Consider the following 18,155-nt stretch of genomic DNA (forward strand, 5'->3'; position numbering starts at 1 on the left):
AAAGAAAGCAGAATATCAAAGACATATTTGCACACCCATGTTCATAGCAGCATTCTATACAGTAGCCAATAGATGGAAGCATCTGTTGACGGATGGATAAACGAATTGTGGTATATACAATGGAATATTATTCAGCCTTAAAAAGGAAGTTTTGACACCTGTTGCAACATGTATGAACCTTGAGGACATTATGCTAAGTGAAATAAACAAGTCACAAGGACACAAACACTTTGCGATTATACTTACATGAAGTATTTGAAGTAGTCAAACTCACAGAAACAGAAAGTATTCAAAAATGAGAGAGGCAGTAAAATGGTGGTTGCCAGGAGCTAGGGGATAGGGGAAATGGGAAGTTGTTTAATGGGGACAGAGTTTCAGTTTTACAAGATGAAAAAGTTATGGAGATTGCACAACAGTGTGAATATACTTAACACTACTGAACTGTATACCTAGAAATACTTTTAACTTAGTTTTTGAAAGTGAGGATCATATTTTACCCATCTTTGCATTCTCACTATCTGAGGAAGTCCCCCAAACTTAGTAGATCTTCAGTGAAAGTGCTCAGAACTTGGGAGGCAGCCACAGCTGCTTCTGTTGAAGAACTGATAGTTTAGTGACTTGCTTCTGCAGAGTTAGCCTAAGAGCCCTATTGTAAAACTGAGAGCTGCTAGTTTGGTTCTTCTGCGATATGCCCATCCTCACCTCTTTCCCTTAAACAACAAAAAATGTATAGGCTATTTTTCTTTCCTAGTTAGATAAATAAATTGAGATAGTTTCTTGACTTTCCTTCTTTTAAAAAAAGTCACTGCTTAAGTTTCTAACAATATCAATCAATTCTCTGTAAATTATGATCTTTATTTTGTATGCTATTTTCCTTAAGGGCTCCCAGACTCTAGTATTTTTCAAAATGACATACTGAATACAGTGTCTTTTCGAATGTCTGATGACATGACTGATCACAGCAGCCCTACAGAACATGAAGCAAATCAAATGTACTCCAGTTGTAGTGAGAGTAGAAATCCTGAGATAGAATTAAACTGTGTTGAAAGGGTTAATCTTCCTTCCTTTATCCTCCACCCAATTGCTAGTGAAGCGATTCTTAGATTTAAATCAGTATTTAGAATTTTGACCATAATAAACAATGACAAAGAATATTATAGTTTGTTTTTGTAGAGATTTTAATTCAACACACATTTATTATGAACCTGTAATGACGCAAAACATTGTGAATATTTGTGCTTCTCAGCTTCTTCACTTTTGAATAATATGTTCATACTACTTTTGGCATTTTCATGAAAGTATGTTTAATAAATATTAATTGAATGAAATATGAACCTTTGTGGGCAAAACTGGTTAGACTTGGCCTTTTTTTAATGAATTCTTCATTAAGTATCAGTCTTATGATATCATCTAAATCTTCATATTCTGAACATATTAACATGTTAAGAAAGAGTAAGAAACATGAATGTGAACAAGCCATTGAAAGCCATTTATTACAAACACAGTAATTTTGTTACTACAGCAGATCAAAAATTACAGCAACTAATCATATTCTTGTATTGGGAGAGTTCTTTTTATAGTGTAGTAGAATTCCATTATAACAAATTAGGCCATAATGAAAATTCTTTTTTTTTTTTTGGAGATAGTGTCTTGCTCTGTTACTAGGCTGGAGTGCAATGGTACGATCTCAGCTTACTGCAACGTCAGCCTCCTGAGTAGCTGGGACTACAGGCGCGCACCATCACGCCTGTAGTTCCAGGTCATTTTTGTATTTTTAGTAGAGGTGGAGTTTCACCATGTTAGCGAGGATGGTCTCGATCCCTTGACCTCGTGATCCATCCGCCTTGGCCTCCCAAAGTGCTGGGATTATAGGCATGAGGTGCTGTGCCTGGCATGAAAATTCTTATATACTGAAATGTTGAATTATTCCAGTGAAGAGCCAGATGTAGTCTCTATAGTTTCTTACATGTCAGAATGCAATTGCAACAATGAAAATGGGTTATTTGTTGAAGTTATGTAATCAAATTATGCTTGTATTTTGGTGAAATATATCTGGTGTGTTTTATTTTTCTAAGAGAAAGTTGTGCTTTAATTGATGTTAATTGCAATTTCTTGGTAGAATTATGTTTAACTGAGGCGAAAGTGACAGTAGGTTTTAGAGTTTTAGAAGCATCAAATGGTAGACTTGGATGAAAGCAAAAATTCTTTTCTATGGAACTGTTGTTTTTAAAAAAGGACATAAAATAATGTGTTTTAAAGGTTTGTTTTGATACTTTAATATATAAACTCCAGATTTTTTTTTTTTTTTTTTTTTTTTTTTTTACATTTGTAAAGATCAGGCAAATCAGTATCTAATAAATCCATTTGGTTAAGTTTGGGTTCCATTGTTTTGGCAGCTTTTCTGATGAATGTGTATTGTATAATAGATGATGAGTTATGAGTTTTAGTTTTAAGGTAAATGTTCTTGAGCCAAGGGCCACGGGGGCCAATTCTGAGCTTGCTTCCTGCTTTTCACTCTGTCATAGAAAGTATCAATATAATGTCAGAGATTCAGATCTCTGTGTTAATATCGCAGAGCTCTGACATCAGTTTCTCATTCTGAAGCTAGTTAGTTGTTCTGTAATATAATTGAGGGGGTGTAGGGGTATTCTAATTAAGTACAAAAAGTTATGGAGCCAAACTGCTGACATTCAAATGCTAGTTCCACCACTTACTAGCTGTGTGATCTTGGGCAAGTTACTTACCTGTAAAATGGGGATAATTATGGTACTTGTCTCACTTGATACTTAGCAGATTATGTCAATACACAGACATCCTGGAACAGTATCTGGTGCAAAAAAAGTTACTGTGTAACTGCTAGCTTTTATAAATAGTGTTGTTACTCAGCAGAGGGGGTCCCTAGAGGAGCAAGGAGCTGATGTTAGGAGCTAAAATAACATGGCATTCTGGTTATATAATTAAATACAAGTTTTTGCTTTTGCAAAAGAAAATGGAAAACAAGGAAGGGAGAGCCGATATTTTTAGAACTATAGAAACAAGAAAGTAACACATCTTATAACAGGGAGTAACCTCTAGTTTTGAGATCAGCTGTGTTTTTCATTTATACTGCAGATGGGCAGAAAAAGCACTGGTTAATAAGCATAGGGGTTTGTAGAGTAAAATGATTCTTCACTACATATACAAGAAATTGCTTCTGGTTACTTATATGCTTCAAAGGTTTGATCTAGAAGTTTGCACATAAATTGAGAAATTAGGGCAAGAATTAAAAATATAGTAAATGAAGATTGAACAGTACCCACACCACCCTGCAATAAGATTTGGTCCTCCCTGTTATATTTTGTAGTTTGATGTCATGTAATCTATTAGAATTTTATTAATTCCACTTACACAGACAGCCATCTGGACCTTCTCTAAGCAAGACCAGACCTAGTATACAACTGAAATGATTGATGGGCTCTGGAATTGATTAGTTGTTCTGTGAGACAAATGAAGTGTTTTGGCAGAAAATACCAGAGGTCGCTGCTTGTGGTCAGACACAAAAGCCTGTAGAATTTCAAAGAGATGCTTTCATCATTAACTTATAGTTTCCATTTTTAAACAATAATGGATTTTGAAAATATTTCCCAAATATCTTTTCATTGGCTGCTGTCTAGTCCTGATTATAAATGGAAGACTATAAGTATAAAAATTAGAATGAAAGTGATTGTTTTATGCTTTAATTTTGTATTCTTGGTGAAATATGAACTAGGTTGGAAGTAGCATAAAAGCCTGTCACACATAAATTATACTCTAAAATTTTCCTGAAAGAGATATGATTGGAGAAAAAGCTGTAACATGTATAGTTTTATTGTAAATTACTTCTAAAATCAGATGTTATAAAATTCTATTTATTCAAAGCTTCACATTGTTAGATTGCAGCCTGTTTTTAACAAATCTATTTAAAGATTCTTAAGCTTCAAGAGTGTGTGTTATACATATTTGTGTTTTTTAAAATGGAATATTTAAATTTTTATGCATTTAACAGGCCAAGTCATTCTGGAACACCACTATCCTAATGATACCACTGCCTTTAAGCACCAAAAAGCTTCCCTCCATTTGTTTGGCTGGTGGTAGTGTAATACTTCCCTATTTCACTATGTTGCCTGTGATCAACATTGTGTTAACACCTTGGTGATAGGTGATAAATTGGATGACATATGTCTTGTTACATTCTGGTTATTCTTTGAGGACTACACAAGTGTGTATAGGCAAGTGGGCAACTCCCCCTGGAGAATCTGACTGCTCAGAATGAACTTGAGTTATGGATTTATTCAGCCTGTAAAACCTCAGCTGGCATAAATAATTGAGAAAGCAAAGGTTTGTCTTTGGTGCATACCTTAGGGACTTATGGCTCCCTTCCTCCTCTCTACCTCCCTTTCTTATGAAAATGATTCCAGTTGCACTCCTAGATAATAACACACCAAGCAATTAAAAGCCATGGGTGGCTGGAGAGAGGAGAAAAGGTTTAGTTAATGAGCTTTTCCTCTTCCAGTGCCCATGAGAGCCTCAGGAATGACAAGGCGATTAAAGCGAAGAGATAATTATAGATTATGTGAAAATGGGTCCCCTGGGACATGTGGGTCTTGACATAAACAGTAACTGTTGTAAGAGTCTCCTGGCTCTCATATTCACCCTTTTCTAGCGTGCTTCGTTTACCTCCTGTGTGCTCAGTATCATGATGCCAACCAAGCATGTACACAAATCTAGCCCTTTCTGAACCAAGGGTCATTCATCAACTAAAACCATCATCTTCTGTTCCTCTCTGTTTTCTTCTTTTTTCTTCTCCTCTTTTTTTTCCCATTTTGCTCTCTCTTTCCTGTCTACCCCATCTAGTTTTTCTTTCTCTTCTTCCCATATCCTTATCTGTATGTGATACCTATGAAATGCTTGTTTACAAAATTTGTTGTGTGTATGTATGTGTGCATATATAAAGATATATAGAGGTTATGGGTATACTGTATCCATTACAGTAATGAGAAGCAGAATATGTATTACAAATAATATGAACAGGGCCCCTTACCATCTCATCTAATGCCAGTTTTCCGCTCACCCCCTTGTTCACTGTGTTCCAAACACATTGGCTTATTTTTCCTTGAAGTTCTAATTAATATTTATTAGATTAATTGACACTTATGTAGGGTATGAGGATTGACCCCCAGCTTACAACATATGCTAAATTCTTAAGATAAATAATAATGACAGTTAACATATATTGACTGTTTCTTATATGCTAGTATAGTAACCGTACTATATTATATGTATTCTCTTAGTCTTTAGGATGACCCTATTAAATATCGATGCTGTTAATATTCTTGTTTTACAAATAAGGAAACTGAAATTCAGAGAAATTAGCTTACTTGCCCAGGGTCACATAGTTAGTAACTCTGCTCTTAATTACTGTGCTATGCTGGCTCTGGAAATGTTTGAGGAATCATTATAATCTCTAATTAATGAAATTGAGTTTGATAGTTGTTACTATTTACTATGGTGAGTATCTTCAGTTAAATTTTTTAAAGTAAAATTTCTTTTCCATTTAATGCTTTTAAAAATGTACTGGTAAAATTCGAGACTTTGGTCTTTCATTTATCAATGTACTGATGGTGATATTTCCTTGGGATCAATTATCTTATTGATTTTAGACTTACCTTAATGGTTGAGAATGTAACTCAGCTCTGTAGAGACTTTTAGGAAAGTGTATCTGTGCTTTTTCTGATACGGCAACTGATTTTCCAGAGATTGATTAGAACTCAACTACATTTTATATTATTGGCATTTAAAGTATCAGAAATTTTCAATCAACTTTGTTTAAGGTTAAGCAGCTTTTAAGGGGTGGAAATACATTTTTAGTAAATGGTGTCTTTATAAATTATGGTTAAGTAACTTCTCCAGTATAACTAATTATCTGTAAGAAATATCTGGGTCATTGATTTTTTCTTTGTCAATACTTTATTGAAAGATTGTGAGAAAAATACATAAAAATGTATGTAGTTTTATTTGAAGGGACCCTTATCAACATAAATAGTATAACAAATGGAAGTTTCAATTTGAAGGCTTTAAGAATTTTCTAGACCTAGAACTGAGTACCTTGCATATATTAATATAATTCAGTCTGAAAATAGTTATGTAGTAGAAGAAGATGTTGCCATTATCATATAACAGGAAGGGGGAAAACTAACTGGTTTGTTTCTATAACTGCCTGAAACCAGTTGCAGATATGGCACTGTGAGTGCAGGAATTGTGATTCAAAATATAATTTCTGCTTGACACACACGGGTTGTGACTCCATAGGTCCACTTGATATTTTTCCACTTGATTATCAATGAAAATGTACACTGATATTTTTCAATAAATATATTGGAAACTTTTTTGGAAATTTGCAACAATTTGAAAACACTTGCAGATGAACTACATAGCCTAAAATATCCAAAAAAATTAAGAAAAAGATATGGCATGAATGCGTAAAATATATGTAGATACTAGTCCATTTTTTCATTTACTACCATAAAATGTATTCAAATCTGTTATAAAAAGTTAATCACAATGTAGGCACATAAACACTAGCAGACCATATCTGGTGCAATTCTCAATCCAGAAAAATGTAAAAAAAGCAAAGATGCAGTATTAAATCATAACTGCATGAAATTAACTGTAGTACATTCCGTATTACTGCAGTAATTTTGTTGCTACCTCCTATGGCTATTGTGTTGAACTCAGGTGTTGCTAGTATCCACTTAAAATGCCAAGACGCTCATCATCTCCAGGTGAGCAGTTCGTCTCTCCAGTAAACTGGGCATAACAGTAAAAAGTGATCTCTTGTGGTTTTTGAGTATTTTATCATTGTGTGTAGCACTATACTGTACACCTTGAATAACACCATGAGACCCATATGAAGTACCACTAGTGATGCTGGAAGTACTCCCAAAAAGTGGAGAAAAGTCATGACATTATAAGAAAAAGTTGAATTGCTTGATATGTATTGTAGATTGAGGTCTGTAGCTATGGTTGTCTACTATTTCAAGATAAATTAATTCAGCATTAAGGACTTCTGTAAAAAAGAAAAGGGATAGGCCGGGTGTGGTGGCTCACAGGGTGGCCTTGGGAACACCTTGGAAGGCCAAGGTGGGTGGATCACCTGAGGTCAGGAGTTCAAGACCAGCATGGCCAACATGGTGAAACCCCGTCTCTACAAAAAATACAAAAATTAGCCATGAGTGATGGTGTGCACCAGTAATCCTAGCTGCTCAGAAAGCAGAGGCAGGAGAATTGCTTGAACCCGGGAGGTAGAGGTTGCAGTGAGCTGAGATCATGCCACTGTACTGCAGCCTGGGTGAAAGAGCGAGATTCCATCGCAAAAAAAAGGGAAAGAAAAGAAAAGGGAATTCGTGAACCATCACTGCAGCTACACTGGCAAGTACAAGAACCTTGCACTTTTTGTGCAATATCTTTTGATTTCATATTGTAAGTTCAGCTTTTATGTAGGTGTAGCGTTGCTATAGGAAAGGCGTACTTATAGACTCTACTATGACTTGAGAAAAAGAAAAGTCATTCTGTGACAACTTAAAGCAAAAGGAAGGTGAAGGATCTATATCTGGAAAATATAATGCCAGCAAAGGATGATTTGATAAGTTTAGAAGGAGGTTTGACTTTAGAAAGGTCAAAATAATAGGAGAAACAGCTTCTTCTCACCAAGAGGCAACAATTAAGCAAATTTAAAGAAAAAAAAATTAAAAAGTGGGCAAAAGACATGAACAGACACTTTTCAAAAGAAGATGTACATGCAGTCAAAAAACATGAAAAAAAGCTCAACATCACTGATCGGTGGAGAAATGCAAATCAAAACCACAATGAGATGCCATCTTATGCCTCTCTCTTAGTAACAGTCAGAATGGCTGTTGTTAAAAAGTCAAAAAACAACCAATTCTGGTGAGATTGTGGAGAAAAAGGAACACTTTATACATTGTTGGTGGGAGTGCAAATTGGTTCAACCATTGTGGAGGACAGTGTGACAATTCCTCCAAGACCTGGAGGCAGAAATACCATTTGACTCAGCAATTCCTTTACTGGGTATATACCCAAAGGAATATAAATCATTCTGTTATAAAGTTACATGCATGCATATGTTCACTGCAGCACTATTCAGAATAGCAAAGACATGGGATCAACCTAAATACCCATCAATGATAGACTGAATAAAGAAAATGTAGAATACTATGCAGCTATAAAAAGGATCAAGATCATGTCCTTTGCAGGGACATGGATGGAGTTGGAAGCCATTATCCTTAGTAACCTAACACAGGAAGAGAAAACCAAACACCACATGTTCTCATTTATAAGTGGGAGCTGAATGATGAGAACACGTGGACACATGGAGGGGAACAACACACACTAGGCCCCTTGGGAGATGGGGGGAGGGAGAGCATTAGGTAGAACAGCTAGCTGGTGGGTGCTGGGCTTAATACCTAGGTGATGGGACAATCTGTGCAGCAAACCACCATGGCACCTATTTACCTATGTAGCAAACCTGCACATCCTGTACATGTACCCCGAACTTGGAAAAAGAAATCATTGAGGGGAAAGGATATTTATTTGCATGAACAGGTTTTTAATGTAGACAGAAATGCCCTATTCTGGGGGAAGAAAAAATGCCACAAAGGACATTTATTAGTAAGGAAGAGAAGCAAGCACCAGGATTTAAGGCAGGAAGGGATAGGCTAACTCTGTTTTCTGCAAATTCAGGCAGGTTTATGATCAACACTACACTTATCTATAAAGCTGCTAACCCCTGTGCCTTGAAGGGAAAGGTAAACACCATCTTCTAGTCTTTTGGTTGTACAATAAGACGACCTGGACAATGAGAACCCTTTTTTCTGGATTGGTTCCATTGATTCTTTTTCCCTGAAGTCAGGAAGTACCTTTCTAGTAAGAGACCACCTTTTAAAGTTCTTTCGATATTGGACAATTCTCCAGCCAATCAGAAACTCATGAGTTCAACACTGAAGGCATCTACTGCAATCTACTGGCTCCCAAACACAACATCTCTAATTCAGCCTCTAGATCGGGGGTTATAAGGACCTTTAAGGCTCGTTACACATGGTAGTCTATGGAAAGGATTGTCAACACCACGAAAGAGAACCCTGATAGAACATCATGAAGGTCGGGAAGGATCCATTGGAAAAACTGTCATTATAGAAAGGGCAGTGAAAACCATCATGCCTGGAGAAATAAATTTCTGCTGGAGAAAACTGTCTACATGTTATATATGACTTCACAGGATTTACAGCAGAGCCAGTCAAGGAAATCATGAAAGATTGTGAGTATGGCAAAAATGTGTGGCAGGGCAAGGGCAGAGTTGGTTTTAAGATATAGATCTTGAAGAAATTCAGAAGATAATAGACACTACACTAGAGGAGTTAACAGAAGATGACTTGATGGAAATGAGTGCTTCCAAACCAGATAGATATGATGAGAAACAAGATGTAGAATAAACAGTGCCCGAAACAGATTGACATTAGACAATCTTGCAGAAGCATTCTGATTATGTAAGACTGCTTTTGACTTTCACTACATGGACCCTTATATGGGCACCCAAACTTAAGCAAATGGTGGAAGAAGGATTGGTACTGTATAAAAACTTTTAGAGAAACAAACTAGAAAGTCAGGCAGAAATGATGGTGTGTTTTCACAAAGCTACACTGAGTGTGCCTGCCTCACCTGCCACCTCTTCTGCCTCTGCCAGCGCTGAGACAGCAAGACCAACCCCTCTTCAGCCTGTGAAGACAACAAGGTGAAGACCTTTATGATGATCCACTTCCACTTAATGAATATATATTTTCCTTATGATTTTCTTAGTAACATTTTCTTTTCTCTAGCTTACTTTATTGTAAGAATATACTATATAACACAAATACAAAATTTAATCAACTGTTTACGTTATCGATAAGCTTCAGGTCAACAGTAGGCTACTAGTAGTTAGGTTTTTGGGGAGTCAAGTTACATGCAAATTTTTGACGATGCAGTGGGTTGGTGCCCTCTACCCTCCATGTTGTTTAAGGGTCAGCTTACACGAATTCCTTTGGTCATTCACTAGTCCATTGGGTACTGTGTATTTTGAACCTACCTTATTACCGCCTTGACTCCTGCATACCATTGTTTAAATACTATTAAGAAAAATATGCCATCATTTAATTATAAGATGCTGCAGATTATAAGATTCATAGGAGATGTTAACATGAAAAAATTTGCATTCAGAATCAATGAATATGACAAGGTAATAGTTTCCAAATATCTCTTTGTCATCCAGGATTTCAAGTACGATTTTTTTTTTTTTTTTTTTTTTTTTTGAGATGGAGTCTCGGTCTGTTGCCCAGGCTGGAGTACAGCAGCACAATCTCGGCTCACTGCAAGCACTGCCTCCCAGGTTCACGCCATTCTCCTGCCTCCGCCTCCCGAGTAGCTGGGACTGCAGGCACCCGCCACCACACCCGGCTAATTTTTTGTATTTTTAGTAGAGATGGGGTTTCACCGTGTTAGGAAGGATGGTCTCCATCTCCTGAACTCGTGATCCACCCACCTCGGCCTCCCAAAGTGCTGGGATTACAGGCGTGAGCCACTGCGCCCAGCCTCATGAATGATTTTCAGATCAGCACAACACACAAAAAAACTCTTTGTTAAGTACTTTGTTATGAAGGCTAGACTTCTTGAACGTGGTTACCGCCCAAGCAATGTTTTGCCTCTTCCAGGGATTAAACCAAGGTTTTTCAGAAAGGAGGTACTATTTGGAAGATTTTACCTGAGTATCGTAGTATAGATTCTCATTCGATGTCTTTGGTAAGATTGAGAGTCAAAAACAGTATCCTACAATGTGAAATCAACATCTGTAATTTTAATTAAATATTAATTAGAAGTGGGGGTTTTCAGTGTGCTAAGTATGGCAGCCATGACTATTTAATCCTTGAGTTAGGAGTTGATTTTACCTATTTTGCTCCTCCCCGATAACTCTTTTTTTTTTTCCCTCTTTTTTTTTTCCTCTTTTAAGAGACAGGGTCTTGCTCTGTTGCCTAGGCGGGAGTGGAGTGGCGTGATTATAGCTCACTGTAACTCAAACTCCTGTGCTTGGTTGATCCTGTCACCTTACCTGCCCAAATAGTTAGGACTACAGGCATGCACCACCACACCCAGCTAATTTGAAATTTTTTTTGTAGAGGTAGGGTCTTACTATGTTGCCCAGGCTGGTCTCAAACTCCTGGGTTCAAGTGATCCTCCCTTCTTAACCTCCCGAAGTGATGGGATTATAGGTGTGAGCCACCACATCCTACCCCATATAAGTCTTAAACCAGCTTCACTAAACACTTTTGAGTAAGAATAGATTCTTTTTTTCAGGGAGAGAAACATCTGTAAGTAAAATTAATATATGCCTGTATGGTTGTTTTATATTTATAAATTAAAACATACTTTTTAATCTCAACTTAAAATATGGTTTCATCAGATAAAAGATTGTATAAAATTGTATTATTTATAAAATGAAGATTAGATATGTGAAAGATTATATTAAAAAGAATCAATGTTAGACTTTGAGTTTCGTATTTGGCATATACAGAATGTTGAAAAACGTAAGTCAGTTGAAATCAGTGAGATGACAGCATTATTTTCTAACATTATGTTTGAACAGAATACATTTCTTTGCCTTTCAGATCAACAACTGGCCATATATCCAACAAGTAAATTAGGAACTTAAATTCCTACAAAGAAGTAATATTCACTAGCAGTATGACTGAATTTTGGAAGATAGTGTGCAGTGCAAGCTTTTATCCTGGAAAGACTAGCTCCAAAGGAACTTCACAGAGTGGAATTTTTGGTGAATTACCATTGATCAGTCAACCTCAAAGATGTAGAAAAAAGATCTGTAGATCAAGCAGACCCTTAGAGACAGAGTAGGAATAATAAAATTGACCCCAAACTGAGGTGTAAACTAAAATGCTTGTTTGCTTACCAAAGGGACTATGTCTTTGTAGTGATTGAAGTGCTGGGTCTCTTTCTGAGAATTGAGGAGTCCAGAAAAACAGATTAACAGTTAAATGGTTATTTGTGAACATAAAAATAGAGCCAGGGAAAGTGTATCATTTTGAGGATTGCCTTAGCCATGGTCCTAATGAGACCTCATGAATGAACTGTCTTCCTCAAGAGAAATCACTCAGAATGTTTTTTTGCCTCAGTCTTTTGGTTATACTTCCTGAAGTATACTAACTATAGTAAGGAGAGAGGTGTAATGCTTCTTCATAAATGAGGAGAAGAGTGTTTGAACAGAGGGAATGTGGAAAAGGAGAATGGTAATGGAATATTTGCCACAGGAACCCTTTCAGGTAGGTCAGTTTAGTAAAGAATGCAAGAAGTTGAAGAGCTGGAGATTGAGTCACTTAAAATGATCTATACCTGTATATCCCTTTAAAGGTGTTTATGTACCCTAGAGCCCACGAATATACATTCCTTAGTTTGAGGAATTATGGCATTTGTTTTTATCTTTGTAGATATTGGCTTACTTTCTTGGGATTTTCATTCATACAATAAATACTTATTCATTGTCTATTTACTAGAATACTGTGTTTTATATCTGGTTTCCAGGTGCTTGATAAATATATGAATTGAATTGAATATTTGTTGAACATGCCTATTAAATAGATTTCCAAGCTAGTTCCTTCCATAATTTTTGTAGTTAAATGGACTTTATATGTCTTGCCATGAGACCTATTTGAAATATTCTTTTGATAAGAAAATGCTATCTGAGTAGAAAATGGTACAGATAACATATTTAGGAATGGGCAAGGATCTTCCTGTGTTTGGGTGAAAAAGATAGCTGTACTTGAACACTATCCCTCTTTCCCATAGAGTGTGCTCTTATATTTCAAAAGAATGTCAAAACCAGTGATTTTTTCCTTCAGGAATATAAGTGTATTTTCTGTCAACTTCAGAAAAAAATTGTAGTAACCTAAAGAAGAGACTTTCTTTTTGTGCTAGAGATAACATGGGACATACTTTAGGGTAGTATATCATAAACATAACTTACAGTCATCTACAGATAATGAATATGATAATGTTAGATGCACATTCAACAAAGAGAGGGAACAAGATAACTAAGTAAAAAATAAGGAGGGAAAATAAAGATGTGGAGAGACATTTATTAAAGGCTCTACTGTATTTCATAATGGTTGGATTCATTAGCACATTATTTTATTTCAGATAAGCATGGATATAGTGGGCAAGATTGACTTTGGAAGGCTGTATTGAGCTCTTAGAGAACTGTCGAGGGAGAAAGTTTGATTTACACATGTACATAATTTTGTTAGGGGGCAAGAAAGGAAATATGGAATGATGTTTCTCCAGATGTTTCTTCATTTTGGCCACTAGATGGTGACATTGTATAAAGACAGCTTGGTTGTAGAAGGTGAAATACTCAAAATTTGGTGTGGGATTGGGTATCTATATTTAACAATTAAGCCCAAGAATATCACTTAATTTTTTTATATTCATCATTCAGCCTTGTAGCACATTTTTGCTGAATTTATTGAACTTCTCTTTTTGGTATTTAATTTATATGTATACACTGTCCTGAAGTATTTTGTTAATATCTCTGTGCCTAGCATATTTAGTGATGATAAACTATATATGATAAACAAATACTTAAACAAATGCCACCTGCCCTCCAAAAAAATCACATAGCAAAAAAAACTTATTGATGTATATGATGTGACTAAGAAACATATTTAAGATACATTAAACAAAATAGAAATTTATTTGTGTTTGTACTGTGTTTACTTCTTTACTGCTGATAGCATAGGTATACATGCACATTTGGAAGTTGGACTCAGGAAGAGGGGCCACTCCAAAGGTCCTCTCATCTGTGAATAACCCTTTCATATTACTGAGTATGGGTAACCCATATGCCAAGGATCCTTCTGCTTTCCTTTCTGTGCCCTACCACCAACTTCCCATTATTTTCCAATTCAAAAACAATTGGCGAGTAGCACTGTAGTATTGCTATGATTTTAAAAGACACAGTCCTTTCTGTAACAGTTGAGGTTGGTGCCTCTTGAATTAGTGGGTTTTCTGTTACTGGATTGAAAGAAAGTAGGTCCCTATTATCCTTAAGTTGGAACTCTGAAGGTATTCTTTCATAGACATGGTGTTTGTTTTTTTGTTTGTTTGAGACAGAGTCTCACTCTGTCGCCCAGGCTGGAGTGCTGTGGCATGATCTTGGCTCACTGCAACCTCCACGTCCTGGGTTCAAGTGATTCTCCTTCCTCAACCTCCTGAGTAGCTGGGATTACAGGCATGTGCCACCGTTCCCAGCTAATTTGTATATTTTTATTAGAAACGGGGTTTCACCATGTTGGTCAGGCTAGTTTCAAACTCCTGACCTCATGATCCACCCGCCTCGGCCTCCCAAAGTGCAGACATGGGTTTTTTTTTGTTGTTTGTTTGTTTTGTTTGTTTTTTTGATTTTTTGAGACGATGTCTGGCTCTGTTGCCCAGGCTGGAGTGCAGTGATGGGATCTCAGCTCACTGCAAGCTCCGCCTCCCAGGTTCACGCCATTCTCCTGCCTCAGCCTCCTGAGACATGGTGTTTTTAATGGTGGTTAAATATGACTAAAGTGGTATTATTTGCAGCTCTACTTTTTAAAATCAGAATTTTCTTTTCTGGGGTTTGGCCTCACTTCTTATTTTCTTTACAGAATAAGATCGAAAAAGCATTTTCTCTTCTGTTTAACAGGGCCTCTTCAAGTGACCATATAGACCTATTAAACATGATTTCTTACTTAAAACCTACTTCATTTTCTCTAGCTTGAAGCAAGTTGTTTCTCCTTTCTTTTCTTGTAGTCCTTGTTAAGGATTCAGCTTTTATGTTAATCCTGTGTAGATTTTTGTCATCCCAACTATACTGTTTGTGTCTTAAAGGCAAACTTTCTTGCTTAGCCTTGTATCTGTTATCAACAAATTCTTGTCCAGTGCCTTACATGTAGTAGGTGCTCAATAAAATACTTCAGATGCTTAAAGAATGCTTAGATGGCTGATGCCAAAGTAGTGTCTTTTAAGAAAATTAGCTATGACTGTATATGGCACAAGATGTTTAGATTGGCTTTTAAGATATAAGAACTCCGATGACCAGGTGTTTTGCTTTCTGATGAATGGATGCTATGGCATTGCAAGTCATAAAACACATTAGTTTGACTTTTGGAACGGAAAATGCATTCCTTTATACTTGTTCATAACATTCAGTCCACATATGGGGCAGTTTGATTGTTAATATTGTAAATTACTGATCTTTATGGGAGTCACTGATTCTTTTGAGAATCTGATTGAAACAGTTCTTCCCCCTGTACATACAACAGCCAGAAAAATGCACCTGCATTATAAAGATAATTCTGTACATTATTTAGAGAGCTCATAGATTTCATGTTAAGAACTTCTGCTTCAGATTTTGGAATAGACTGCAGCTGATAAGTCAAAAAGCAGCATAATATAATAGAAAAATGTACTATATACAAAATCAGTTGATCTAAGTGAATTCTAGCTCTTATTCTACCTTTGATAAATGTAGTACCATTTGGCAGGTCATTTAATGTCTCCTTTCTGCCTGTTTCTTCATTTGTAAAGTGAAGTTGTTGGATGAAAGATTAAGTGAATTAGCACATACAATATACTAAGAAGAGTGCTGGGTATGTAGTATGCTTCCCAGCTTTTCTTTCTAGTCTTTGATTCTACTATCTTATAAAGGATTTCTGAATTTTTTAATGCCGTCCTCTTTTTGTCTAATTGATTTTCTTTGCTTTAAGAAAATAACTTTCATGTATATTTTAAAAACTTGAGTAACAATTTATTCTCTTATCCTGTAAGGCAAGTGGGAAACTAAGAACTTTAGTCTTTTCAGGAGTTGGATGTATTACAGCTACTGAAAAACTATTACTGTTCATGTAAATTTTTTTTTAAACAGAGTCCATTAACATCTATGTCAGCAGCAAACAGATTGTGTTGAAAATATGTAACTTTTTTGTATTACCCAGTAAGAAAAAGACCTTTCTTTTTTTTATTCTAGGGAAGAAGACAAAAATATATTTGATTACTGCAGGGAAAACAACATTGACCATATAACCAAAGCCATCAAATCGAAAAATGTGGATGTGAATGTAAAAGATGAAGAGGTATGAAAAACATGCCCTGTTAATTATTTTCCTATGGTTGTTCTGCCCCAGTGCTTTTTCCTAAATGGTAGGCCAATGAACTACAACTCAAAGTACAGCATGGCTAAGAGTATATCAGAATATCTAAATGAGATGCTGTTACCTAGTTAAGATACGTTCTGTGATTGTGTAAAACATATTTTTATCTATGTTTTAGAAGTTACTACCTGAAATTTGTAGGAGTCTGATAGCTTCCATATGTTTATGCTAAAGAGAGAGATTATTAGCATAATAAGTGAAATCTACAGGTAATAGCAATATCTCATTTATAAATAGCTTTCTTCTGTTATTATACCTTGAACAGCTAGGTATATTGTTCTTTGCTCAATAAATGTATCTCTAGAAAACTGTGTCCGAATTTTGGTAAATCAATAATTTAAATGCTGGCCTACTAATTAAAGGAATCGTATAGTAAATTATTTTATAAAATATATTACTTCTTTTTTTTTAGAGAGAGATAGGGTCTCACTCTGTTGCCCAGGCTGGAGTGCATTGGTGCACTAATAGCTCACCGCATCCTCAAACTCATGGGCTTATGCAGTCCTCTTGCCTCAGCCTCCCAAGTAGCCGGGACTACAGGCATGTGTCGTCACTCCTGGCTAATTTTTTTATTTTTTGTGGAGATGGGGTCTTGCTGTGTCGTCCGGGTTGGTGTTGTCCTCCTGATCTCAAATGATCCTCCTGCCTCAGCTTCCCAAAGTGTTAGGATTATAGGCATGAGCCACTGTGCCTTGCCTATTACTTCTTAATTTATTTGTGTTGTGAATAATACCATTCACAAACTGAGTTTTAACTGACCCTGCATTATAGTTGTTAACAAAGAAGCAACATTTACTAATTTACTTCTAATCATTTTCTCATTCTTTGGTGATGCTGTGAAAGATTACTGAAATGGCCAAAGGTAGTAATTGTTAGGAAGAAAGCATTGAGTGATCATAGATAATCTGTAGAATAGATAATAATTAACTTATGTGTAATTCAGAGCTGCCTATATAAAAGGTTAGCCCTTAATATTGTCTCACCTTTCGGCAACATCTTTCCTGTGATAATATTGTCAGTGGCATCTGGAATTGAAAATGTAAGACTATGATACTGCACAAAGGGACTAGTAATACTATGTGGTTTTCATTAAGTAAACAAAATAATACCAGGTCTTCTGATTCTAACTGGGTTTGTGGTTTTTGTCTGTTTGTTTGTTTTTTGCCTTTCAGAATCAAAATACAGGCATACCTCTGAAATATTGCAGATTCAATTCCAGACTACTGCAGTAAAGTGACTATTGCAATAAAGCAAGTCACATGAAATTTTTGGTTTCCCAGTGCATATAAAAGTTGTGTTTACTGGGTGGACACGGTGACTGATGCCTGTAATCCCAGCACTTTGGGAGGCTGAGGCGGGTGGACCACAAGGTCAGGAGCTTGAGACCAGCCTGGCCAACATAGTGAACCCCATCTCTACTAAAAATACAAAAAAAAATTAGCCAGGCATGGTGGCGGGTGCCTGTAATCCCAGCTACTTGGGAGGCTGCAGTAGGAGAAATGCTTGAACCTGGGAGGCAGAGGTTGCAGTGAGCCGAGATCGCACCATTGCACTCCAGGCTGGGTAACAGAGCAAGACTCCATCTTAAAAAACAAACAAACAAAAAAGTTGTGTTTACACTCTACAGTCATCTATTAAGTGTAGAGTAGCATTATATCTTTTAAAAAGTACATACTTTAATTTAAAATACTTTATTACTAAAAAAATTCTGACAATCATCTGGCTTGCCTTCAGCAAGTCATAATCTTCGTGGGGCAAAAGGTCTTGCCTCAGTGTTGATGGCTGCTGACTGATCACAGTGGTAGTCACTGAAAGTTGGGGTGGCTGTGGCAATGTCTTAACATA

At 36.3% G+C, this 18,155-nt stretch overlaps 1 protein-coding gene across 2 annotated transcripts in view; it reads left to right on the top strand.

The window, feature by feature from the left end:
• The window catches only part of ACBD6 (acyl-CoA binding domain containing 6), a 205,966-nt gene that overhangs the window by 74,357 nt on the left and 113,454 nt on the right, over positions 1-18,155 (top strand). For both annotated transcript variants that reach the window (XM_050766501.1, XM_050766511.1), the window contains one exon: positions 16,127-16,232. In XM_050766501.1, coding sequence (XP_050622458.1) covers positions 16,127-16,232 — 106 coding nt within the window. The remainder of the gene's footprint in view (positions 1-16,126; positions 16,233-18,155) is intronic.

Source organism: Macaca thibetana, chromosome 1 (assembly GCF_024542745.1).
Source record: "Macaca thibetana thibetana isolate TM-01 chromosome 1, ASM2454274v1, whole genome shotgun sequence".
Lineage (NCBI taxonomy): Eukaryota > Metazoa > Chordata > Mammalia > Primates > Cercopithecidae > Macaca > Macaca thibetana.